Genomic DNA, 27,325 nt, shown 5'->3' on the forward strand with positions numbered 1-27,325 from the left:
TGAAATTTAAGAAAAGGGGTGGAAAGAGCACCTTGAAAATGTTTAGAATGCAAGTTCTGAAAGGACCTGCATATGACAAACGCTACACATGAAATAAGGTAAGGATAGTCTAAAAATTACCTCGGAATCAATGTAAAAGGCCTGGTTTTCTTAAAAAGCAAAAAAAAACCACTGTCATCATCTCCAATCATAGATGGCAAATCGTTATTAAGGTTGAAACTATGAGGAAATTAATTCAGGAAGGATATGCCACTTAAAACAATGATCCAGTCTTTGCAGTAAATGACTATGCGTGATATGGCTGTACCCAATTCGAAGCCTAGTTAACATGACTTCTAGGTGGGAGGGTCAGAACGAGGAAAGCCAAGCACCAGTGGTGGGCTTGATAGCTCGAAGCTCGTTCCTGTCACCTCATTACATTCTTCCTGCCACGTGTCTAGAAAGTAACAACGAACATTATGCTGGTCCCTAGCTGACAGAAGGTGGATGAGAACGGCACTGTCTGCATCATTGAGCTAAGAAGGGGGAAGAGCAAGCATCGCGAGATTTTTCTGAAGCCGTGTCACGTGACAGGACGAAGCGGAGGCAGATCAAGACATTCGTAGTTGGCATAAGAAAGTATGTAATTTTGTGTACTTTTTAATGCAAATTACGGAGCAATGGTGGCTTGTTCAGCATATGGCTGTACCAACAGAAGCAACAGGAAAACTGAAGGAATAATATCTCATAAGCAAATAACGCTTGTCATAGTTTGTTTTGTAGTATTTAAGTGTAAACCTCGACTTCGCGTTTGTAGTTTGAGCCTACTTCTATGCTCCTTCCAGCCGCGTGCGCTTGCAGCCGATGCGATGTTCTTCTGTCTGTTGATGTCATTGGTTGAAGTAGATGCGGCCATCTTACACAGACAAACTTAAGCTCCGCCCACTGGCTTCAAAACGAAAGCAAGGAGTGACACGAGACTGCAGGCACCTGGTCTGCATCAGCTGACTTGACACCAGCATTGCCTGCTTCATTCCCCTTGATGTCAACATGAATGGGGACCCAGCAGAAGCGAAATTTAGCACTGGTAGATAATGACAAGCCATCAAAGAAAATACACTGCACTACAGGATGCCTGGAAGTCAGCGATTCAGAGGGCTCAGAGTCATTTCAGTCTGAAAGCTGTCTTAAAGTGACAATAAATCATCCAATAATATAGAATAAATACTGATTATTCCGATTTGACAAGTAACGGGTGATCACCTTACACTAAGAGGTGCTTCCCTGATGGTGCAGTGCTAATAATGGTTCAATTGAAATCAAGGGATGCCAGGTTTGATACCTGGTGGAGGCACATAGTAGTTCAGATCCCACTTGAAACTGTACATACTCTCCTGATTAGCCTCTATGCAAACAATTGCCTTAAAATAAAAACTCAAACCTTCCACTAAGACATTCAAAACTAACAATTTATCATAGATATTTTCTCAGGATATCAGCCTGGCAATTTCCTGAGAAAACCTCTTTATAATTTGCCGCCAGGAAAACTTCAAGAATTATTTAACAATTTATCATCCATCAACATAAGAATAAATGATGAGTCATCCCCCCCATTCTTAGTATCAAAAATTGAAAATTGTTCCTGGAGATAACATTTAACATTAAGAATCAATCTCTGTGAACTTCGTTCATGCTTTGTTCCACACTCTTTGACTCCAGAGCAGAAAGATCAACGAATTCCAGCTTACCGAGATTTGATTGCCCTAGCAGACAGTGATCCTGACTTCTGTAAGGAAATCTCAACTGGCGATGAAACCTAGTGTTTTGCCCTTGAACCAACCACTAAATGTCAATCCGCTGCACGGGTCGGAGAAAACTTACCACGGCCCCACAAAGTGCAATTTCAGAAGTGTCAGGTGAAGACCATGTTTGCGATTTCCTTTGACTTGCACAGCGTAATCCACTGCAAATACAGTGTACTACAAAAATGTGTAAGTGAAAGGCTCCTAAAAAGGGTCGGACACAGATTGTGCATGTGTGAATCTGGTGATTGGTTTCTTAGCACAACGACGTCCCATGCCACAACATGACAAGTGTCAATGCATTTTTGGCCGAACAAAGTCTGGCTGTGCTTGACCACTCTCCTATTTGACAGACTTAGCCCCTGCTGCTTATTTTTTTATTCCAAAAGCGAAATTCCACTAGAAGGGGCATCTCTTTGACTTAATGTAAGCAGGGTGCAAAATCTTTGAAATCTGGTGGAGGGGGGGGGAGAAAGTTCATCATCTTCAAACCCCCTCCTCCAGAAACATATGTGTATATTATATGATATACATATTTGTAATGTTAATAAAAGTAAAAATAAATTACTCAATTAAAAATATATTATTATTAATTACATAAAGGAAATTAATTTGTTAGTTTAATACTTATCAGATATTGCAAACAAGCTAATTTCCTTACCAACTGGTTAAAGATGTTAATAAATTATGAAATAGTTCAAGTGGTTTTATTATGTGTAAGTTTTTGTTTAGTTTGTGCTTTATGTTAATATAAATCAATTAGATTTCATAGTTATTATTGTTTTGCATTCTTTTTTTACTTTTGTTGTGTGTATTGATGTAGATTTGTTAACGATCTCTTGAGAGAGAATGCATTCAATACTCACAACTACAACAATTTGTGTGTGTTTACGATAATATTCTTAGTAAAGTATATTTGAAATTAAAAGTAATTGCTTATCTTTTGTTTATTATAAAAAAAAACTCTCACTGGAAATTTTTGGTGGGGGGGTTTGAGGCCAAGATTGTTGGTGTGGGAAATCCACCCCCCACCCCCCCCCCCCCAAGGATTTCGGACCCTAAATGTAGGACATCCAGACCGTACAAATCATTGTGCACAGTTATAAGGTTATAAGAGACGTATATTGAAGGCAAAATAATGAAACTGTAATATGTTTCATGCAAATACTTTTCATAACGTCAGTCCTAAAACATAGTCGATGGACTGTGCATATCCAAACACATACAATAAATAAAAAGATGAAACTCATTTGAACAAAATCAGGATGGCCACTCTAGGACCAACATAAAATTTAAGTATAATTCCCAGTTTTCAAGGCAAACTTTTATAAAATTCAAGGGTATACAAGCAGATGTTTTCTCTATTTCAACGATATGTATTACCACCTCTCATCATCCACATACACACACACACACAAATTCAATGAATCCAAAAATTCTAATTCAATTCAATTGAACAGTGGACTATATCATTTAAGGTGCACAGTTTACATTTGCCATTTTACACACTCAAACAAAAAAATACATATACAAATACATGTCACAAATGCTACGGGATGTAGTAATCTAAGAGAAATTTGAAATTTACCTAATGAACTTCAAGATATCTTATCTAGCAATAATCTTCTGTCTGTCGGATAGATTGTTTTGCAAAGGACACTAACAAAGCAAACAGAGTGACAGAATTCTCTTTTATTTTTGATGCAGTTTTCTTTTCTTTTCCTTCCTGGATAATAATAAAAGCTAAACTGTGAAAAACTTGCCTTAGGGCATTAATAAATATGTATACATTCAATGGGATTTGGATTAATAAAAGTTGTAATTTTTCACGTCTATGGAGAAAAACTCAAGTAGAATTTACGCATAATTCCAAGAGCCAATAATTCATGCATAATTCCTGCAATTAAAGGAATTAATATTTTACAAATATACAGGGTGTTCATAATGTCCCAGTACCATTACAAAAAAACCTATTCCCTGGCCACTGCGCTCTCCTGATATCACACCCTTGGATTTCTTCTTCTGGGGGTATGTCAAAGATTGTGTTTACCGCACTCCTGTTCCAGATGTTGCTACTCTTCGAAGAATAATACTGGAGAGTATCCTAACTGTTACTGGTAATATGCTGGGGCGTGTATAGGCAGGAGTGGATTACCGCCTTGATGTTCTGAGAGCAACTAGAGGGGCGCACATTGCGGTGTATGGCATATAAACGCGGAGAGTTGTAGCTCATTGCAATCAACAGCATTGTTCAATTGCATGTAGTTTCCAAGCTATGTTTTTTGTAATGGTACTGGAACTTTATGAACACCCTGTATATACCACTTGGATTTTGTTAAAAAAAATTGTATTAAAATATCTCAAAGTTTTGGAAAAATTTTGGTTTCAGGGGCCAGTGTCCCCTGGTCCATCCTTAACAACATTTTCACAAAGCTCCATTGGACCACAAAAGTGACTTTACTTTTTCAAAATTTGGTAGCATTCTTAAAATCTTGTATAATCTTCCTTGCAAGAGAAACACAAATTACACCACTCATTTTACACTTTCAATGAACAACAAAACACTCGTTACAACGGTACGCCATCAGCTTGGCACAACTACAAACCTTCATCCTTATCTTTATCTTCTTTGTCAAAACTAGTCCTTGCACTATGAAACTCATCTTCGGAAGACTCAGAATGGCAGCTTGTGTAAATTGAACTTTGCTTCGTTCCGGGCGCACGTAACGCTAGAGGCACACTTCTACCACCACCTTTCAAAAGACCTGTAGTAGAAGTTTTTTCCATTTCTGTGTTTGAACGTGGCATGGATGGAATCTTTACGGGTCCTCGGCAAGGCTGATGCACCGGCAACTGTTCTCCCGAAGAACCCAGAGTAATGAACCTGCCTCGCCGATCAACGGGTGGGCTTGGTGGATGTAGCAAGGACTTGTCTGGAGCCTTGGCTTCCTCTTGTTGTTCGGGAGGTGTCGAGCTGAAGGATTCACCAATGGGAGACAGCCTCCGAGCTGCCTCAGGCTGAAGAAAGCCCAGTAAAGCTTTGTTCAACTCGCGTAAAATATTGTCTTCTTCGTATTGCCTCAGGGGTAGATCATTATAGTTCTCTGCATCCATACAACACAAACCGATGTCTTCTATACTCTTTGCATCACGCTGTAAAAAACAGAAAATGGTTTGAAATGACACTGGTGAAGTACATTCTTGTAGAATGTTATTTTGTTAACATTGGAGTCCCAAGTCAAGCAGCCCATAGCTAACCACATCCTCGCTACTAGTTGCACACCTGACAGCAGTGCCAGAAGCAACGATTTTGTGGCACACATACAGCATTCGCTTCTGGTTTCTCTTCAAGAGGGTAATGGTTACAATGTCGAGACTGTGTTTTAGGTATCTCCTATATGTATTATTAAAAAGGTAAATTTTTACAATTTTAATTCCATACTTAACTCCACATTTTTACTATGAGGGCAAATCGAAAAGTCTTTGCGCCTATTTTTTTCCTGGCTTGTTATAAGTGTTATTACAAAAGCGAGATATACGAGCGATGCAGTAGGCTTTCCTTGGAACGGCCCTATTGTAACTTCCGATTTTTTTCCACAGCACGGCGCTGTTATCAGTTGGCAAAGATGGCCGGAGTCCTCAGGAAGTCCACGCTATATGAGCAGCGAAGTGTTATTTGTTTTTTATGGTGCAAAGGACAAACAGCCACAGATATCCACAGGGAAATGGAGCCAGTGTATGGGGACAAGTGTTTATCAGTACGAAGTGTGAAGTGGTGGTGCAAGAAGTTTGAAAATGGACGGGAAAATGTGGAGGACAATGAGCGATCGGGCCGACCTCCTTCCTCGCTGACACCAGACAACATTACCCATGTTGATGAAATGGCGAAAGCTGATCAACGTGTTAATCTGAAGGACATTGCCACTGAACTTGGCATTTGCTATGGTAGTGTTTATGACATTGTTCATGATTCGTTGGGATACCGCAAGGTGTCGTGTCGGTAGGTTCTAAGCTTCTTGATGATGTCCACAAGGGCAACCCGTCCATATGGCGTGAACTTCCTGAGCACTCCGGCCATCTTTGACAACTGATAACAGCGCCGTAGCATGGAAGAAATCGGAAGTTACAATGGGGCCATTCCAACAAAAGCCTACTGCATCTCTCGTATATCTTGCCTTTGTAATAACATTTATAACAAGCTAGAAAAAAATTGGGCGCAAAGACTTTTCAATTTGCCCTCGTACATATAAATCCATTCTCTGGTCATGGCTATAATTTTCCCTTCAAGCTTCAAAATTTTCTTTTTGTACAATGTTGAGTACATTTCAGTATATTATAGTGGTGTGAAATGTCAAAAAAATCTTTGGAAAACTACCATGCTGGATATAATAGAAGTTTCCGCAATGATGATATAATAATTATAATTTGACAACGAAAATAATTTTTTATTATTAATTCATAATAGGGATGGACTGATATGAAATTTTGGCCAATACCAATAAAGTACTGATATGAAATTTTGGCCAATATCAATAAAGTACTGATATGAAATTTACTGATACCGATAACTGATATTCTACAGATCCAATGTAAATCTCCAAGTGGTTCATTACCTCATGAATGTGCATGTTATAAAAATGGCTGCAATGCAAAAGAAGCTGCATATTCAGACATTTTTTTAATAAAAAGTAGGGAATGGAGATTACATGTGCATATCCTTAAAAATTTTAAGAAAATGGCAGATCATTGCACTAAATTGTAAGATATTAATACACATATTGAATCGGTAATTTTACCGATACACCGATATGCCTATATCGGCAGATATTGATAGAGTACTGATTGATGATCTGTCCCATCCATAATTTATAATTATAATTGTCATTTGACTATTGCTCACTGGCCTCACCTCCCTTAGAAATTGTAGACAATTCACATACCACAGTTTGGTACTCCTAATAAATACTCCGTATTTACTAATGCGCACTTTTTTCCAAAATTTTTGCTCCCAAAAACTGCACGGAATAATTCAGATAGCTGACATGAAACCATACAGGGTCATTTCATGATTTTGGGACAATTGCATTGACTTTTCATGTTTACGGAACCCTATCATGTTAGTTATTGTTGGAAAGCTTAGATCATGCAGTTTCTGAATATGGCAACAGTATTCCATTCAAGATAACGACACTAATGTGAAATGCGGTTGAAATAAGTTCATCACAAAATGAAGGAACGTTCTGATTTCTATGGTGCTTTGGATGAAAGAAAACATAAGGAAAAAGAAAAAAAAATGATTAAAATGTATAATGGCCAAATAATAATATAGATATGGAGTGTGTAAATTCCTTAATGGAAGAAATCTTGTGCTGCTAACTGCTAGTTTGAAGGTCCTAAATGTGCCTTGTATAAATGTTACATTAGTGACGGAAAATGTATATATTTTGAAGTTCTTTTAGAAAAAGTAAAGAAGGAATGAGCAAAACCACGTAGTTTGAAGGCCAGTTCACATGATTTTTCACTTTGTAATGTAATGTTCTGTGACACCAAGAAAAGCAGTGCAACTCTGGTGGAATTCAAGCATGCACCTTCCATCACTTGGGATGCATATCAGCAGCATTTGTTGGTCGAGAAATAATAGAAAATAACTTCCTGAGCACTGCAAATCCATAATGTAATTTTGATCTCGTTTTTGACTATTACAGAATAAATACGGTGGTTAAAGAGTGAAAGCTTTAAGATGCTAAACACAGTGGAGGGAGAAGGGGGAGGTGGCATGGGTTGGAGACTTATTGTTTACACAAGAGGATATTCTCCTCTTGGTCTACATAGCAACAGGTGACTCATTGAATAGGTATGATTATATTCACTCTTGACAGCATAGCAACAGCTTTACGACCTACAACTAAGGAAGTCATTTAGCCCTTTATTCAAACTGGATTGTACTGCGCATTTAGATACGAGATATAATTTTTTGTAACTTTTACCCATCAAAAACCAGGGTGCACATTATACATGCACGCGCACTATACACGCGTAAATACGGTATCAATGTCTATGGATCACCCTTAGTAAAGTTTCTTATGCAAAAACCTTAGTAGAGAAAAGCATCCTGGCCCCAGAAGAAAAATAAATCCAAAGGTAAGATCTAAAGATGTTTCTTTCAGAAGAAAGTATACAAGGGTTGGGGCATAAGTCATGGCAACTATGTTTTTTCGCGAGAATGCAGGACCCAAACAAAAATTCGAAATATGCAAATGGAAGAGGACATGCCTTGTTCAATTTAAAAAAGGGTCCTGTCTCATTTTTATGTTTCAAATATTCGAGCCGGTCCTGCATTCTCGTGAAATAAATAAAATAGTTGCCATGACTTATGCCCCAGCCCTCGTATCAATATTCATGTCAGATGACAGAAAAAGGTAGGGTATTTGCTGAACTTGCCGCTGAGAAGACAGAGAACTTGTGTAAATAAAACCCAGATGCTGCAAGAGGTCAAAGGAACTTGACAAGTTCCTCCTTCCTTCTCCCCCTCCAAAATTGCCCTCAACATTTTATTTAAAATACATTATTCATGTAATGTGAAATTAATTAAGCTCACGTACCAAAGGATGAGGAGGCTTCCTGGGTTCAAACAAGGCCTTGTTCTTGACGTCACTGATAATCCCCACTTGATGCAAACCACGGACTTTCAGCACCTCGTTGTCTTCAAGGGCTTCTACAGATGGCAGCACAGCTAGCATTTCTGGGTGAGTACAAAACTGAATGCATTCCTGAAATGGAACGAAATATGTACAACTTCTTAATATTTTCATTACCATAAATTAATTTTCAAATTAATTAAATTACAAAAACATTTATATGCAATTGACAAGAAATATTTACTGATCAAGTGTCTTATGTATTTCACAGTCCTGTTATTTTTTTCGTATTTGATAATTGATTATGAGTTTCTCTCAGAATATTAGCCAGGCCAGTTTGTGATATGCTTGGAAGCTATCCAGAGATAACATCTCAAGTAATCAGAATTGTTGAGCCAACTAGAGTTTCTATGTGAGAAAATTGGGTTTATATTGGTTGGCAAATTAAAGTTTGTTTTATGTTGTTCCAACAGTTGTTTCAATGCTTGTCCAACCATGAAAAAGAGTTAAAAACAACCATTTCCTGAGCACATGCTGTACATTCTAGAGTGTAGAATAAATTACGTGCAACAGTGTTTCTTTCCGAACATTTCAGTTACAGCACATACTGAAAAAATAACATGCATATTTCGTTAATGAATGTAGAAGCTATTTGTAACTTCGGAATTGATTTTGGTTTGTCTGTTTAGCTGTAGCAGAACAAGAACAGGTACTTTTGTGAAAATGATTTATTATCTATACATATACGTAAAATAAAGAAAATGTTAAGTGGAGACTTAATTTCTTTGAAATGTGTAAAACTTAAACTCTATAGGAAGGGATTTTCTTCTGTTACCACTTGAAGGTACCTTGGAAACACTGATATTATTTGAATGATACGGTGTTGTGTGAATTTTTTTGTTACAGGAAAAAAATAATGTATAGTGGAACCACGAGCAAAACAACCTGCACAGACCCGCGACTCCTGTGGGTGGTACTCCAGCGAGTAGAGGAGGGGGAGAGTGGACCATGCTTCCTTACGGCCCGAGGTGGATGGAAGAAGGGAAAGCTGCACGGGGACTTTTTGTCCCAGAGTTTTTTAACTTGTGGTCGATCTATACTAAAGTTTATATTTGGCCTAACGTAAAAACCACCTATTGGACCTTGTAGATTGGCACAACAGCCAAAATCACTGTCGTCAAATGGTATGTTCTTACATTTGGCCAACCACTTTTAGTATGGTTGGACTAATGTTCAGCCAACAACATTTTTGGTTACTTGGGAGTCACTTCAAGTTCAGGAATTAAGCATCAACAACTCCAGAGCATGGTGCTGATCACATCATCTACACAATGACCGAGGTCTTAAATATGTGGGCAGCACTGGCGTACGCAGGATTTTATTTCTGGAGGAGCTGGAATTGTAAAGGTGGATAGTACATAGCTGCTTTCTGGGGGGAGGGGGGGTACACAAAATATTTTGTATATTTAGACATTTCCACTCTCAAATATGGCATTTCAAGAGAGGTTTGCATTTACAACTCTGTTTTTACCAGAGTTTTCATGTTGTTTTTTTTAAAATGTAGATATTCTCAAAATTTCATAGGGTGCTGTAGCACCATCAGCCATCCCTCTGTGTGCGCCAGTGTATATGGGTAATTGATGTTTAATTTGTATATCATATTTGTAACACTATACATGTTACATGTAGACATCCTGTTTGACTTGGTTGGTTGGTTGAGTTTGTGTTTTAAGTTCACTTCATGCACAGTAAGGCTAATCGGGACTGGACTTACAGTTTAAAGTGGGATCCGAGACACTATGTGCCTCACCAGGTATTGAACCTGGGACCTCTTGATTACAAGGTGACAACGTTACCACTACTCCATCTAAGAGGTCCGCAGACAGATAGGGATAGACAAAGAAAAACTATGAATAAATCTTAGGCCCCTGGTTTTTTATGGATCTGCTAAGAAATGAATCACCTGTGAGGTCCCTGAACCAAGAACTTCCCCACCAACTCTGCTATGAACGAAGCACACTTGCACAGCCCACGGCTCGGCTCTCTCCAGCCGACCTTCATGCCTTATGAGGACAGGACACAGAGGGCGTCCACATTCCAACCAGTCTTCAATTGTTAGCCATTCTTTCCCAGACATCACCTAGAAGAAAAAAAATTACATGTCAAAAAGTTTATGTACATCCCCTAAAATTTATCACATAGAATCGTGGTCATTTTGTCTCCTAATATACCATTACGCCCCACCCTTACAGCCCTTCGCAGATGGAAAATTTTGGTTTACAATAAAACTTAATATGAGACAAACTTATATATGTGTTGTATTCTCGAATTGACTTTGAGTTCTAAATCCAATTAATGGACAGGTACGATAGTCAAGGCTGGGCCTATAATGTAACTACGATCCCAATCACTACGTATATGTGCATTACATGATGAATGTTATTAATGTATATAAAATAATATATAATTTGTGAAATATATACCAAAGATAACTTGCATAACTAAACAAATTTGCTCCTCCAAGCACATTAGCATTGCTACATCCTAACTAGTCATGATATAATGTACTGTACTACTTTCAGCTGAGAAAGTTCTTTTCTACTCACATGTCGTGAAAATGTTAGAGTCCCACGTGGTTCGGCAGTTTGTAGTTGATCAAAATAATGAAGAATACTCCTCAGTTTACCTTTTTGGGAATTTCTAGAAAGTAAATAAAACATATTAAAATACATGTGGATCATGATATACCTAATTCTAAGCAGTGTTTGGAAGCAACTAGTTACTTGGAATGCAGTTACAAGTAGGTAACAGTTACATTTTTTAGGAACTAACTGTAAGTAGCTACTTTTAAAAGTAAATTGGGTATGAATGAAGAATATAGAGAATGTCTCTAATTACGTTAATATTTGATATACTAACTAAATTTGGCCTTATAATCACAAATCTGTTGTTAAAATGCCGCATACGCGTGTAAAAATTCACGGGTAGCCCCACAAACCATTGATGGATAGCCCCAAAAACCATTTACGGATAGCCCCACGTGCCATTTCCGGCAAGGTTAGGTTAGGTTCAGTTAGGTTAGGCAAGCATAGTTAAAATTTTGTTCGTAAAACAACACGAAAAAGATCAGCTTTTTTTTTCAAAATTGGTACCAGTTAGATATACCGGAAACACATTTAACTCGTTTATTTTTAAATAAAATTCATTTCTACTTACCTCATATGCATAGGGGAACATTTTTCAACTAGGGATTACTTTTTGGTCAATGAAAAAAGCTTCATTTTTAACATTATAAATGTTTATTGGTCGTTGCTAATTGGCGGCAAATTTTGACTCACGTTGTCTATCGTCAGCTGATAATGCTGTGTTCGTCAGCTGATATGCAGTGTTTCCCAAACTTATGAACCGATAAATGCCGCACAAACTATTCACAAAAGGTTTTTAAACGAAAGTTAGGTTAGGTTAGGCAAACATAGAAAATTGAATTGGAAAAAAAAAAACTTTCACACGTCATCTTATAAAACTACTGTGTCGTTGTTACACTAACACTTATTAACTGAAAAATGATTGTCTTTAATCCACAAACCATTCATGGAAGTTTAGGTTAAGTTCAGTTAGGTTATGCAAACAGAAAATTAAATTGGAAAAAGAAATCCCGCTCACACGTCATCTTGTAAAACTACTGCGTGGTTGCTACACTGACAGGGGGTTACGTAATCAAATGCACGGAACATTTGATTCTTAGTTAGTATACCAAATATTAACGAAATTAAGACACATTCTCTATATTCTACATTCGCTCCATAAGTTGCTGTAATTGTAACAGAGTTACATTCTGCAATATAAGTAATGTTACCAAATCTTAGTTACTTTATGCTAAAGTGAAAGCATTTCCATAGAATCACCTAAAGCAAGGAAGTTAGGCTTCGTTGCATGCTAAACTTAGAAAATTCATGTATAATAATTGCAATTTGTTATTTCTAATTGCACACAAAGACTTCAATGTTTTGAATGGATTACTGCTTTCATTTGGAACGGGGGTAGGTGAGAGCTAGAAGGAGTGGATCGTGCTGAGTTAGGAAAAAAATGTATAAGTGGATTTTATGTCACCTTTGGCCCAGTATTCCTAAAAAAAAAAAAAGAAAGTTAAAGGCAGGAAAAGGTAACAAAATGAATACATATAAACGTATGCAACCCCCTCCTTTAGAAAATCCTGGGCATGCCACTGCAAACTGTCGTGGCTAAAAGACTTGATGTGTGTAACTCCAGGCATCTAATGCAGGGGCTCTCCCCTTATAGTCACAATCAAATTACTAATGAGACACTTCAAGACCCACTTACCAATACAAACATGAATCTCCGAAACATTTTCTGAAATACAGTATGCTCCCTTCAAGACCCACTTACCAATAAAAAAATGCATCTCCGAAACATTATTTGAAATACAGTATGTTCCCAAAGCATCTATGTTCTGTTTTTCATGTCAACCCCTCTTTCAAGTAGTACAACCTGGATTGCACTTTGCAGGCTAACGAGGCTCTGGCGCCTGGACCTGCAGCCATGATAACCCTCTGTAGGAATTGTGTTCTGTCGTATTTGTGTTTGTCTCTTCATCCATTTCATCTTTTCACCATGCAACTGTACATCAACTGTACATTAATTACACTGAGTACATAATGTAGTTCATACGACATGCGAACTGTGTTTTCCATAATATTATACAAATTCAATTTGTAATAATTAAAAGAGTTTCGACTTCTTAACCTCTTATTTTCACTTGAAATAATCCTTTACAAAATTTGTTTACATTTAAAAACTTCTCTTCTTCTTCTTCTTTGTGACCCTTACCGCCGGGTATATGGCAGTTTTGGTCAAAGGTCTGCGATGTAGTACACTTGTGAGCAGAAGTACCATTGAATCGAAGTCATAGTAAGTTGTGGTCGTAAAGATATTGTAATATTACACTTCACTGTATTTTAGTACTGATCAGAAGCTTGAACATACACACAAATTTCAAAATTGAATACCATTCTGTCTGGCAAAACTATATAATATCCACATCGTACGCGGTGAAGGAGACGATAATAGGGATGGTATGGATATGGGAAATGGTATTTTGGCTCTGTGTAAACAGTTAAAAAGAGCGTGTCTGTATTTGATTCTTAACGGGCAATGGAAGAAGAGATGAACTGGCATTTGTTTGTTTTCTCCGCAATCACAAGCAGGGGAGGGATTTTGATGCAGTCTTGCTAGGTGTTCGTTTGTGCAAACGTGTCCCGTTCGTAGGCGAAGTGTGAAAGTTATCACTTCACGAGGAAGTTTCAGTTTATGAAACCAGGGTCGACTGACTACTTTTTCTGCGTACCATTTATAAGTGGTCGTATTTGCAATTTGATTAAGTGCCCGAGCTTCCCATTGGGAATTAAGTTTCATTTTAACTCGGGGTAGAAGATCAGTATAGGATAAACGAAGGGGAGTAGGAAAAGGAGTGTTCTTTGCCTTTTTTGCGTATTGGTCCACTAAATCCTGATATATATTAAGATTGCTATGAGCTTTTACGTACGTAAATTGCACTCGTTGATCATTTTGGCGGAGATTTAATGTAGTTTGTAAGATCAGGGACGGGAGAATGGGCATGCGGTATGCATCTTTTCCACAACGATCGAGTGTAAATAAAACACTCATTGCGTCAGTTAGAATTAGAGTTTTTTTAAATCCCGCTCCACGGGCATAGAGCAATGCCTGGTGTATGGCATAACATTCTGCCGAAAATATGGACATGTCTTGCGGTAAGGAGAATTGTCTGACTATGTTTTGGCAGGGTGCGTAGAATGCGCAGCCGACATGTTCGTCATCTTTTGATCCGTCAGTGTATATGAAGTCATAGTCTGGCCAAATTTCTTTATAATATTCATGTCGACCGAAATCAACATAATTGACATTGACAGGTGACTCGGTAGGAATCCTCAAAGTGTAAATCAAGGGATTTTCTATAGTGTAACTTAAGTGATATACTTCTCTATCTATGTTGTAACAATACAAAAAATAATATCTAGAACATGATCTATCCAAGGGTAAAGTTTCACCCAGTTTTCGTTGTATTGCAAATGCTTTATTGAAAGGATGGTTGTGTCTTTCCCATATTTTAAATAGAAATTTCGTAGTAGAATACTGGCGTCTAAATGAAAGGGCCTGTTCAGCGCTCTCGCTGTAGACACTAATATTTGGACTAGATTTCATTAATCCTAGACAAACACGGAGTGCCTGTCTCTGTAAAATGTCTAGTTTATCGGCCCAAGTATCAATCGTCCCACCATAAACGGGTGCCGAATACTCGAATAAAGAGCGAAAGCAATTTTTGTAGAACAAAGTCATAATGGAGGGGTGTCCACCCCATTTCGTGTTCGCGAAACCTTTTAGAATATTGATTATTTGTTTTCCTTTTGCTAGCAGTTTGTTAATATGGACTTTCCAATCTAATTTTCTATCAAAGGAAACCCCAGGTAAGTACAGGAAGATACTACCGGAATCTGTAGTATATGTGTCAGATTGTTAGGGTGTCGGTTTGATGTATAAGGGTTAAATATTATAATTTTTGATTTCTCGGCAGAAAAAGATAAACCGCGAGATAATAATTGAACACGTAGAGTATGAATCAGGTTGCGCAATTCTAAAATTCCTTGTGTGGTGTCTGATGTACTTTGATAAAAACAAAAATCGTCAGCATATTGAATGATGTTGTGAGTGGTCCTTGGTATTCGATGTATATATTTGGTGTAAATGTTAAATAGGAGGGGACTCAGAGGGGACCCCTGTGGTATTCCGCTCCGAACCAGTCTCGGGCCCTTCACATCATTATGAAACCAGAAGACCAGAATACGTTCCTGATATAGATTCCAAGCTATTTTAGCCACAATCGGGTGAATGTTTATTGAATCAAGAAGATTGCATAATATTGAAATGTCAACGGAGTCATATGCTTTAGCGATGTCAACAAATAAGCTGAAGCAAAATTGTCTCAGGAGTTGGCTATTTTGAATAGCAACAGTGAGTGTAGCAATAGCATCCTGACTACCAAGACCGATGCGAAATCCTAATTGTGTGGATGGGAAAAATTGGCGTTTTTCTAGTGTCCAAACGATTCTATGTTGGAGGGTACGTTCGAATAGTTTAGCCATAACTGGTATCAAAACTATAGGTCGATATGAAGAGGCTTGCATGGTTGGTTTGTTTGGTTTTAAAATAGGTATCACAATATGTTGGGTCCAGCCACGTGGTATTTTTCCTCTGCGATATACATAATTATAAATCGCAGCAAGAATTTCGAACCCTTGAACTGGTAAGTGCTTTAGAATTTCATAGGTAATACCATCGTAGCCAGGTGCCGTGGATTTGATTTTATCAAGGATATTTTTTAGTTCTTTAACTGAAATAGCTGGGAAGTCATCAGTAAATTCGGTAGGTTCACGGTCATAAAAGGGGGAAGGCATAGGGACGGATGGGGGGGGGGGGTGAGAAGATCCATAAAATCTGATTCCCAGGAAGTATCAATTGGACGTGGATGGGAAACATGGGGATGTCGGAGAGAGTTGAATTTCCGCCAAATTATACTAATTGGCACGTTAAGGTCAAGAGACTGACAATATGATTTCCATGCCTGACGTTTAGCTTTGATATATGTTTTTTTCGCTACCGCCTGGGCATTCTTTAGTTCTCGCCAGGTATCCGGCATAGGATATCTGGCGTATAATTTTGCTAATATTTTCTTTCTTTTTTTAATTGCGGCACAGGTTGGGTTCCACCAATAGAGTTTTGGAAAACGGTCAAAAGAGTAAAACTTTTGTCTCATTCCGCTGTCATCGAGTGCGATTGTTAGCATTTGCAAGAATTGGGTATATGTAATGGTCCTTACTGAAGCCGAATCATCACTATAATATAAACGGAGGAAAGAAGTGCGGAAATTTTCCCAGTTTATGGAATCGCGTTTCCAGCGACGAACCGGAGGTACAGTTGTGCTTGTAGTCGATAAATTAGCCGGTAAAGAAAGGAAAATTGGGGTATGATCACTCCCTCTTAAATCCATGTCGTTAAACCAATTGATGTTATTGAATATATGTGGTGATACTAAAGTGAGGTCTATACTCGTCGGGCTGGATCCGTTATGAGGATAATGTGTGGGGGAACCATCATTCAGAATTATAAGGTTATTTTCAGTAACCCAATTTTCTATTGTGGTTCCCAGCCTATCCGTCCGAGAGTTACCCCATATGTGATTATGTGCATTAAAATCTCCTGTTATCAAATATGGACCCGGAATGATTGTAAAAAGTTCGTTCAAGGCTGAGAGTGGGATATTCTGAGAAAGAGGATGTGGTGGAAGGTACATAGATATAAGCGTAAATAAATAATGAGCATATTTAATTCGGGCGGCAGCTATTTCACCTTGGTATTTTTTTATTATTGGGAGGGAATGTGGAATGTTAATTACGGAATGGGGTATATTTTCATGGACATATACAGCAACTCCCCGTTGATTTTGGTCAAAGGGAGGGCCGTACATTATGTAGTGTGGTAACCGATAGTTCTCATGATGTGTACCTTTCACCTCCTGTAGACAGATAAGTTGTGGACGGTAATCCGCCAACATATCTTGAATTTCGCATTTACGTGCCGATAGACTGCGCACGTTCCATTGTAGAGTAACAGGCAAGGACATGTTTTTAGGATAAGGGAGGGGAGGTGATAGAGATAAATATGAAAGATATCGGGGCGTATTAACGACCCGACATAATAGACAAGAGGTGTGACGTAAGTTCTTGTATTCTAATTATTTTCTCCTGTTCGTGTATTTCTGGTATATTAACTACAGAGGCCCATAGATCCGGAATAAGATCAAGTAGAGAACGATATATTGATCGCTGTTCGGGAGATAATGTGTCTCTGGCACCATATGTCCGCATAGGGGGTAAAGTGTTATCGGAACGAGTCTCTGTTAGGCCTTGTTGACCTTGAACCTTCTCGTCTGTACGAATCGTGATACTTTCTGGTGTACTCTTGGGTGGAATTCTCCCAAGTGCACCAGCTCCTGTACTACGAGGCGGAGGAAAGGCTCGGGATCCTATTGGGGGTGAGGGATGGAAAATATCATCATCTGAGGCACTGGTAGAAGAGTCCGAGGTGTCAGAGGTTTTCTTATTATTTTTCTTTTTACGTCTTCTTCCACGTGTAGGGCGCACCAGAGGTGTACAGTCCTGGGTAGAGTTAGCTTTATTATTTGTAGGAGGTTCTTGTCTCACGATGTTGGAATAAGTGTTTCTTCTTGTAGAGGCCGGTGGTCCCCCAAAAGAGGTACCTGCTTCCAGGGTAGGTAAGGTTGGGTATGTATGTGGATCGTGTAGTGATCGTAATACCTCCGCCTTTGTGAGAGGGGCTACATATGTACCCCGTATTTTGTGGCTAGCCTCAAAGTAAGAAATATTTTCTATTGCCATACGAGTATGTATGGCATGAGCTTCCCTCCTAGCTGGACAATTCTTATCTAGAGCATTGTGTTGTTCTTTGCAATTTATGCATTGGGGTGGTTTGTTGCAAGATTCCCCATGCTTTGGGGATCCACATTGTGGGCAATTTGCTTTCGATTTGCACTGATTTGCACCATGAGACAGTCTGTAACAGCATTTGCACTGCAAGACAGGTCTAATACGAGGTTGTACGTCCTTGATTTCGAGATTTAATATAATTTTTTCTGGAAGTCTGTTTCCGCGAAAAGTGACACACACTACAGTGGAATCTCTGAGTGTGAAATTCGCATCGGAGTTCCAAATTTTCTTTTGTTGTCGTTTGGCACTTATTGCCTGTATGGGACCAGCATCAATTCCTTCCAGAATATCTGTTTCTGTTAAGTCTATGGCCACGCCAAAAATTAAACCCTCTCTTTGAACTAACGATTGGGGTACGCGGGCCAGTACGGCTAGTTGTGTGTGTAGTGTTCGGTCATTAACGAACGTGTTGGCTGCTTGTGCACTAGCAAATGTGACTCTCACCCGATTTCGTCCACATTGCTCTACTAGATCAACTGGGATTTCGTTTTTACGAAAAAAATTGCCCAAACTTCCCCCATTTAGTTTGCCAATATTTTTATCCACTCCTTCTAATAAAACAATATATGGTCCCGAATGATCTCTAGAATAATTAAAGTTAGGTATAGCAGATGTGGGTGATTTAGCTACTTTTTCCTGGCCTACTTCATTGTTTTCCTCTCTTTGCCTTTTGGGAACACGTTTGCTTTTGTGATCCGTCATGTCAACTTCTTCTCGATCATTTATATCTGCCCAGTCATTCTGGTTTTCCGTTACGTCAGCCAAAGCTAACATAGCATTTGCTGCGTTAAGTTCATTACTACTTTCTTCCATGTTGGGACGATCTAATTGTTTCCCGGTATCCTTTTGAAACAACTAGAAAAATGTCTGTCACAACACAATCGTAGCACTCGATAGTCACACTTTCTTACGCTTTTCGCGTTCAAAACCTATCACGTATGTATTTATCGAATCCTGAACCTTTCACTTCTAATAACAGATAACTTTCAAGTCCACAATTATTAAAAAACCATGTAAAATAGACACTTCCAGAAAAGTACAACTTGAAGTTCCATTTTCACAGACTCGAATCCCTACATTTAAAAACAAAAACTAAATATTCGTACCCAACAAAAGCGAATCGAAATCAACAACTTTTAAAACATTGACATTGATACAACGTTCTTGAACTTGCAGCTCCCTGTTTATTTAGGAACATTTTTAGTCTGTGGAACATATATTCCTGAACAGGACAGAAAATTTTTGAGTGGGATAGGAAACTTCTAAAATCTGGACGTTCGGGACGGAAACAATTCGACTAACGAGAGAAATCTTCGTGACGGGAAATGTTCGAAATATCCCGCCACTATTCTATGGTATCACCCAACCTGTCCACGAGACGAAACTTTGGTCTCTCCCGTTTCGTTTCGAAAACATTCACTTGTCCTGTCTCCTTTTATGAGATGAGAAGGGAAATTTCTTGTCTCGTGAGCAACAATAACGTTAACCATAGAAGCATATAGAAGCATCCCCCTAGCTGTCCCCAAAGTCTCGAGCAAACATCCTCCCACCAAATAATTTTCACTTCAATGATAGGACATTCACAAAGGAACAATCATGTCCAGGTCGAGAGTCAAACCTGCAACATTTGACTTAATCATGAATTTTGTGTATAATAATTACAACGCCAGTTCATTCGTGGTAATTCTGAATCGGCAGTTTGGTTTGCATATATAAGCAGGATAATATCCAGTTTTCGAGGGCTCGTAGCGTTGAAACGAGGAGTCAAAGAAACGAACCAAAAAATCATCGAGAAAAGTTTTGTCTTTATAATCTCTATTCAATGTGAAAGTTTGTACAGTGGGATCCATGAGTATTACCGTGCAAATTGTCCATCACCATGTTCGTGCACTTTATTTGATCCAATAAGAGCTTCAAGACATAAAAGAAAACTCAAAACAAGCTGTTGACAACTTCTGCACCAGCATACATAAAACTCCATAGCATAAAAGCACATAGAATGTAAGAGAAAGATTAATGAAAATAGTCATGGACAATTTGCACGGTAATACTCATGGATTCCACTGTATGATAAGCCTTTGCATACGTTGTTAATTCAATATTTTTCGGGACTTGAGACGAAAACGAGAATTGCCCTCCGAAACAGAGACGAAAACGAGACGGATGTTTATAAATCGAGACGAGACTGTCAACGAGGCATTTACAAATAAACACGAAACAGACATTTACAACTCTCAACGAGAACGAGACCAATACTGCCATGTCTCGTCTCGATATGATCCCTAGTGGTGGTTTGTGTGAACCAACCAATAAATGCGTTAGTGGAAGAGACCAGGCGGCGTTTATCGCACAAAATTCAAAATATATCATACCATTTCAGTATGTGATATAATGTTATACACATTATTTTTTGTAATAATTACACATAAACTAAGCTTTGAAATGTGATGTAATCTTCTCAGCAAGAACGCCCGCAGAATTTTCTCTCAAGGGGGATCAGTCTCTCACAAACTTTCATTATTATTATTATTACTGCTGTTATTATTGTTTGTTGTGTTGTTGTTATTATTACATTACTATTACTACTACAACTTATGTTTTTTAAAAAATTACATACATTTGTAATTTCCATATTCTGTATATATATAGGGCTATACAATTTGCATAACTGCATACTTAACATTAATTAATGTAGGAAAAAGCTGTTTTTATAGTTAGATAATCCGTGAAAAATAGTCTATAAGATGAAATGTAACCCTACTTCAAATAATAATAATAGTTGCTGTAATTTTCTGCTTGTAAGTAACAGAAAACAATACCTTTTGTTATAAAATATCTCTACAATTTCACTATTCGAATTATATTAACTATTTCCAGGAATCTCAGGGGGGCAAGTGCATCTGGCCCCCCCTCTGCGGGCGCCCATGTTTCTCAGTGTATTTTCTCTTATCTGAAAAAACTATTTTATCATAATTAGCGCAAAAGAAATGAAACACAAACTGAAATTGCTTTATGGAAAATAAAGTAAAATATGAATAAATAAAGTAATGAATGTGAACATTCTTATTTTGCACTACATAGGTTATGGTAAATTTGGATAAATATAATTTTAAAATATATTTTTCAAAATTTGGTCAGTAACCAATTTCGCAAGCAATATTTTTCGAATGACCTGAGAACACGCACGCAGCAGAACCCTTTCATTTGTCTTGCACGTGAGCAGCAGGAATATTTCATAGAAGAATGATCATTACAACGCATAGCTTTCCCTTTCACCATCGCCCCATCTTCCATTGTTTAAATACATATGTACAGATTTGTAAAACTGCTGCACACGTTGGCTCTCCGTGGCTACCCCCAGTAAACACGCTCGAAGACAGACGACAAACGATTTCTAAGTAGTGACGTGTTAACATGGCGGGCCGTGTTTTGAGCTCAACGATAGCCTCGCAACTTTGAAAGTCTCGTTTTTGCCTTAAACTGAACGCAGAGAAACGCGAGAACTTGCAGGGGTAATTTCTCCAACTTTTTAAAATTGCTGTAAAATAATTGAGTGGAAATGTCCAATGTCCGTAGCAGAAATGTTAAGAAAAATGCCTCGTCTAAAGCGGGTCTTTAATACGATATTTGCAATTTTCCGACTGTTCGGAATCCCGAAGATCCGGAAATCATTCCCGAATGCTTTCCCTCGATTCCAGAACATACTTTCCGGGATCCCTCACTTCCTTAAACGCTGGTATTTACAATTTTCCTGCGACGAGGAATCATTCTTAAACTGACAACCCCGTTCTCACCTGTCGAGATGCTTGAAAAAGTTGCTGAAATTGAAATCCTGGAGGGTAGGGTGCGTCTTCTGCGTCCTTTTGGGGAAAGTTGAGAAGAATGCGTGAGCTACGAGGGAAGCAATGAACCTTCGTTCCAGTTCCACTTGGTCTTCTGAAAAAGAAACGGATTTCCTTAACATTTAATCTTCATTTTTACAACATGAAAGCAACACTTATTTCACGAATGTTAGGGAGATTGGCCCTATCCAAAAAAATATTATTAATTTTATCAGTATGTATTGTCATATGTTTAATTTTAAGGAAAATAAAGAGCTATACTCTGTCCCGGGAATCTGTGGAGCAAGGCAGCGCATAACGGTAGAGAAGAGGAGACTGCGAGTTGGTGGAGCGATATTCTTTGAGGGAAGAGCCAGATTCGTGTGTGTGTGTGTGTATATATATATACACACACACACTCACACACACACATATATATACACAGTAGCGGCTATTTGAAGGGACCTGGGGGCAGTTGCTCCCGATATTTTTTCCACTTTTGTCTCCGTACTATGGCGTCTTAATTCCTCTCTACCAAGAGAAAATAACTGTCCTTGTCCCCCTCCACTTCCCCAGTTTTGGTACCCAATCATCGATACTGGTCAGAAGTATTCGGATAGTTCTGAGTTTCGCAAATTAAAGATGTTTTCAAATTTCCTTCATTTTCTCATACCAGAACCATTGAACAGCCACGATAATTCTATGTTTAGAAAATAATATATTTCTAAATTAAATTATACACATTAGCAATTATTATTGCAATAAGGAATTCTAAATAATGTGAGTAAACCCATAGCCCGCTACGCCCCCCCCCCTTTCCAGAGAGAGAGAGAGAGAGAGAGAGAGAGAGAGAGAGAGAGAGAGAGAGAGAGAGAGAGATAGATTTTCACCTGGTAGCCAGTAGCGGCGATTGAGTGGGGGGGGCAAGGACAATTTACTGCTTCTTAGTAGACAAGTTTGATTTTTTGTTTTAGGTCCACTTTTATGCACAGATAAGACTAATCGGGACTGGACCTACAGTTTAAAGTGGGATCCGAATCATTATGTGCCTGAGCCTCTACCGGGTAGACAAGGCTTAGCATTAAGAGGTCATAGTGCAGGAGCAAAAGTTAAAGTAGTGTGGGGGCAACTGCCTGCCACTCATTCCCTCGAATCACCGCCACTGCTAGTATAGCCTTGCATCAATGGTTATAAAAAGAAATAGCTAAAAGTACCCAATATTGCAGACTGCATATAACAAGCACATTCATTTATGCAAGGACAAAATAGAAATTTTGAAAAATCATCGATGTTATTTTCGTAGCTTTTTATATGTTAACATTTAAAAATTGCACGCCTCGAGGAGGGGCATGACTCTCCCCTGGGTACGGGCCTGTGGTAGGCACACTCACTTCCCCTGTCACGAGTTCATTGGACGAGCCCTCTCGACTTCTTTTCGTTCGCTCCCTCCAGAGATACCTGGGATAGAGTATACATCATAATATATAACTAGACCCCGGATTTTTATATATCAAAATTACAAAATATGTACATAAATATATAACAAAACAGTAAAACCTGTCTATCCCGGAACATGATGGTTCCGAGGAAAATTTTCCGTCTTAACAGTTTAGAGCGCTGCAGGAAATAATGGAAAGACAGATTTACATTTCGCATTACTTATAATGTAGAGTACTAATGCATGTACGTACATGAATAGAAATGCGATACAGTCGCAATAAGCATAGCAGAGATTACAATTATGTAACTACACAACATGTTGGTACACTTTTTACAGTATTGTAAGAACGTACAGTACGTACTTATGTATCTTTTCGAACCCGGGACCCCTGTAGTCGTAGCGTAGGTTATACCACGTAACCCCCCCTTGCGTACGCCACTGCAAAAATTCCAAGTCCCTAATTTTTCGAGAAAAGAAAAAAAATCCTCCAACTTGGGAAAAAGAACGCCAAACAAGCATCAGAGAAGAATTCGCATTTATTGCGCACGAAGGAATATTCCTCACATAAATATTTACAAGTTGGGAAAACCACATGCATTCCCCCTATGCTCTGAGGAATGTTTTCCTTCCCAGCGCGCTCTTGGTTGTAGTAGTTATTCACCCCCGTTGAAGTCGATAAATCAATTGATTGGAAAAGATCGATCAAAGATCAATTGATGACCAAGCCGTGTGGGCAAGCAAGGGTGGGGGTTTTGAGCGTTTTGATTGGTTGATGAGGGAAAGTGGGCGGGGCTTAATGATATGGACTTCCTGTTGAGGAGATTGATAAGTGGGGGGCGGGGACTTTGATAAGATTGCGGGTTTCCTGTTGTTATTGAGGACTTGATAAGGGTTTCCGGTGTTGATGAGATATATGTCTATTTTTGGGGGGGCGTTTCCCGTTTGAGACCGTTGATAAGTCTGAGATTCCTGGAAATGGGTGTAACGGTTTTTCTGTCTGAATAGAACATGTCCGAACATGTTTTGGGCGTAGGTTTGAATGAATTTGCAATTTCTGAGAGTCACGTGACTGTGACGTCACAAAATGGAAGTCACGTGACCAGATTATATTATTAAATTATTATTAATTTAAATATTATTATATTATTATTATGAATTGTTTTAATTTCTGTGACGCCATTTTGTTTTTTGTTACGCTATTTTGGCGTGTGACGTCATATATAAATTAGAGTACGTGTTTCCGGTGTTATAAATTGGAGTACGTGTTTCCGGTGTTCGAAAACAGATGGCGTTGATGAGTCTGAAATTCTCGGATTATTATTATTATTATTATTATGAATTGTTTTAATTTCTGTGACGCCATTCTGTTTTTGTTATGTTATTTTGGTGTGTGATGTTATATATAAATTGGAGTACGTGTTTCCGGTGTTTGAAAACAGATGGCGTTGATGAGTGAAATTCTCGGATTATTATTATTATTATGAAATGTTTTAATTTCTGTGACGCCATTTTGTTTTTGTTACGTTATTTTGGCGTGTGACGTCATATATAAATTGGAGTACGTGTTTCCGGTGTTTGAAAACAGATGGCGTTGTTGAGTCTGAAATTCTGGGAAATGGGTACGTGTATCCGGTGTTTGAGGAGAGATGGCATTGATGAGTCATTCTGGGAAATTCGACAGTTTTCGTCCTGTAGTCAAAATGTAAGAATTAAAACGCTTTTCAGGCTCTGAAAAGCATAATAATTCAACATTTTCCTGAAGATCATTTTTGGTTTGGGGAGAAAATGAGTTTCAAAAGAATATTAGCATTGAACGTGATTTGTTGCAACACCGATATTATATAATTACTTCCCTGTAGAGGTTCATTACGTGTAAGAATTTCTGTGTATATATGTTGTAAACTGATGATCGACACCAATAAATGTTGCGATGTGTAAATATGAACTTATTATTTGACAAAATGAAATGAATATAAGGTACTTACATCGTCCCCGTTCTCCATTCTGATCCTTTGTTAACAATTTCAAAGTGTGAAATGATCGTAGAGAAACATATGCAGCGGAAATGATAAGATAAGGGGTATGCGTTTTCTGAGTTAATGAAAGATAAGAGCGGAAATGCTAAGATAAGGGGTAGGCGTTTTCTGCGTTAATTAGTGTGTTTCGAGCCGTCTCTGCCCGGAAGTGATAAGATAAGAGGTGGGCGTTAACTGTTTTTCTTGGAACTCTGGAGATAAAGGGGAACAGAAGGAAACATGTTTGGGAGATTGTTAGTAATGAGATAATATGTTCGGAATGAAGTCCTCTTTCCGGTGAACCAGGTTTCATTGTTCTAGGACCAGCGGTTTCCTAGTTTTTTTATTTTCAATCGTAGACCCCCCCCTTCCGACCACTCTAATGAAAGGTCTCGACGTGCAGATTACGAATATGTAATCAGATTCGCTCTACGTCAATTAGGGGAGGAGCTAGAGCCTTTTGAAAAATTCCGTTTTTTTTTTTTTTTTTTTTTTTTTTTTTTTTTTTTTTTTTTTTTTTATCACGTACGCCTATATATGGGTAAAATGTAAATAGAACCTATGCTCGGAAATCCAAAATGGCGACCGGAAGTGGGGTTATCTTGGAAACGGTAAGACTTAGGAAAAATCTGTTTGCGGATTCTACATGTACACCTATACGTGAGTAAAATGTAAATAGAACCTATGCTCGGAAATCCAAAATGGCGACCGGAAGTGGGGTTATCTTGGAAACGGTAAGACTTAGCAAAAATCTGTTTGCGGATTCATCATGTACACCTATATGTGAGTAAAATGTAAATAGAACCTATGCTCGGAAATCCAAAATGGCGACCGGAAGTGGGGTTATTTTGGAAACGGTAAGACTTATGAAAAATCTGTTTGCGGATTCATCATGTACACCTATACGTGAGTAAAATGTAAATAGAACCTATGCTCGGAAATCCAAAATGGCGACCGGAAGTGGGGTTATTTTGGAAACGGTAAGACTTATGAAAAATCTGTTTGCGGATTCATCATGTACGCCTATATGTGAGTAAAATGTAAATAGAACCTATGCTCGGAAAGCCAAAATGGCGACCGGAAGTGGGGTTATCTTGGAAACGGTAAGACTTAGGAAAAATCTGTTTGCGGATTCATCACGTATGCCTATATGTGAGTAAAATGTGAATAGCACCTATGCTCGGAAATCCAAAATGGCGACCGGAAGTGGGGTTATCTTGGAAACGGTAAGACTTAGGAAAAAACTGTTTGCGGATTCATCACGTACGCCTATATGTGAGTAAAATGTAAATAGAACCTATGCTCGGAAATCCAAAATGGCGACCGGAAGTGGGGTTATCTTGGAAACGGTAAGACTTAGGAAAAATCTGTTTGCGGATTCATCATGTACGCCTATATGTGAGTAAAATGTAAATAGAACCTATGTTCGGAAATCCAAAATGGCAACCGGAAGTGGGGTTATCTTGGAAACGGTAAGACTTATGAAAAATCTGTTTGCGGATTCATCATGTACACCTATACGTGAGTAAAATGTAGATAGAACCTATGCTCGGAAATCCAAAATGGCGACCGGAAGTGGGGTTATTTTGGAAACGGTAAGACTTAGGAAAAATCTGTTTGCGGATTCATCATGTACGCCTATATGTGAGTAAAATGTAAATAGAACCTATGCTCGGAAAGCCAAAATGGCGACCGGAAGTGGGGTTATCTTGGAAACGGTAAGACTTAGGAAAAATGTTTTTGCGGATTCATCACGTATGCCTATATGTGAGTAAAATGTAAATAGAACCTATGCTCGGAAATCCAAAATGGCGACCGGAAGTGGGGTTATCTTGGAAACGGTAAGAGTTAGGAAAAATCTGTTTGCGGATTCATCACGTACGCCTATATGTGAGTTAAATGTAAATAGAACCTATGCTCGGAAATCCAAAATGGCGACCGGAAGTGGGGTTATCTTGGAAACGGTAAGACTTAGGAAAAATCTGTTTGCGGATTCATCACGTACGCCTATATGTGAGTTAAATGTAAAT

At 38.5% G+C, this 27,325-nt stretch overlaps 1 protein-coding gene across 1 annotated transcript in view; it reads right to left on the minus strand.

Annotated features, from left to right (window-relative positions):
- Nucleotides 1–27,325, minus strand: part of LOC145993945 (uncharacterized) — a 372,994-nt gene that overhangs the window by 19,908 nt on the left and 325,761 nt on the right. Inside the window, exons 5-9 of the mRNA XM_083129916.1 lie at nucleotides 21,813–21,954; nucleotides 11,026–11,119; nucleotides 10,383–10,559; nucleotides 8,384–8,551; nucleotides 4,388–4,934 (exon numbers count right to left, since the gene is read on the minus strand). Of these exons, the coding sequence (XP_082986042.1) occupies nucleotides 4,388–4,934; nucleotides 8,384–8,551; nucleotides 10,383–10,559; nucleotides 11,026–11,119; nucleotides 21,813–21,954 (1,128 nt within the window). The remainder of the gene's footprint in view (nucleotides 1–4,387; nucleotides 4,935–8,383; nucleotides 8,552–10,382; nucleotides 10,560–11,025; nucleotides 11,120–21,812; nucleotides 21,955–27,325) is intronic.

This window comes from Lepisma saccharinum, chromosome 10, assembly GCF_977018435.1.
Source record: "Lepisma saccharinum chromosome 10, izLepSacc3.1, whole genome shotgun sequence".
Lineage (NCBI taxonomy): Eukaryota > Metazoa > Arthropoda > Insecta > Zygentoma > Lepismatidae > Lepisma > Lepisma saccharinum.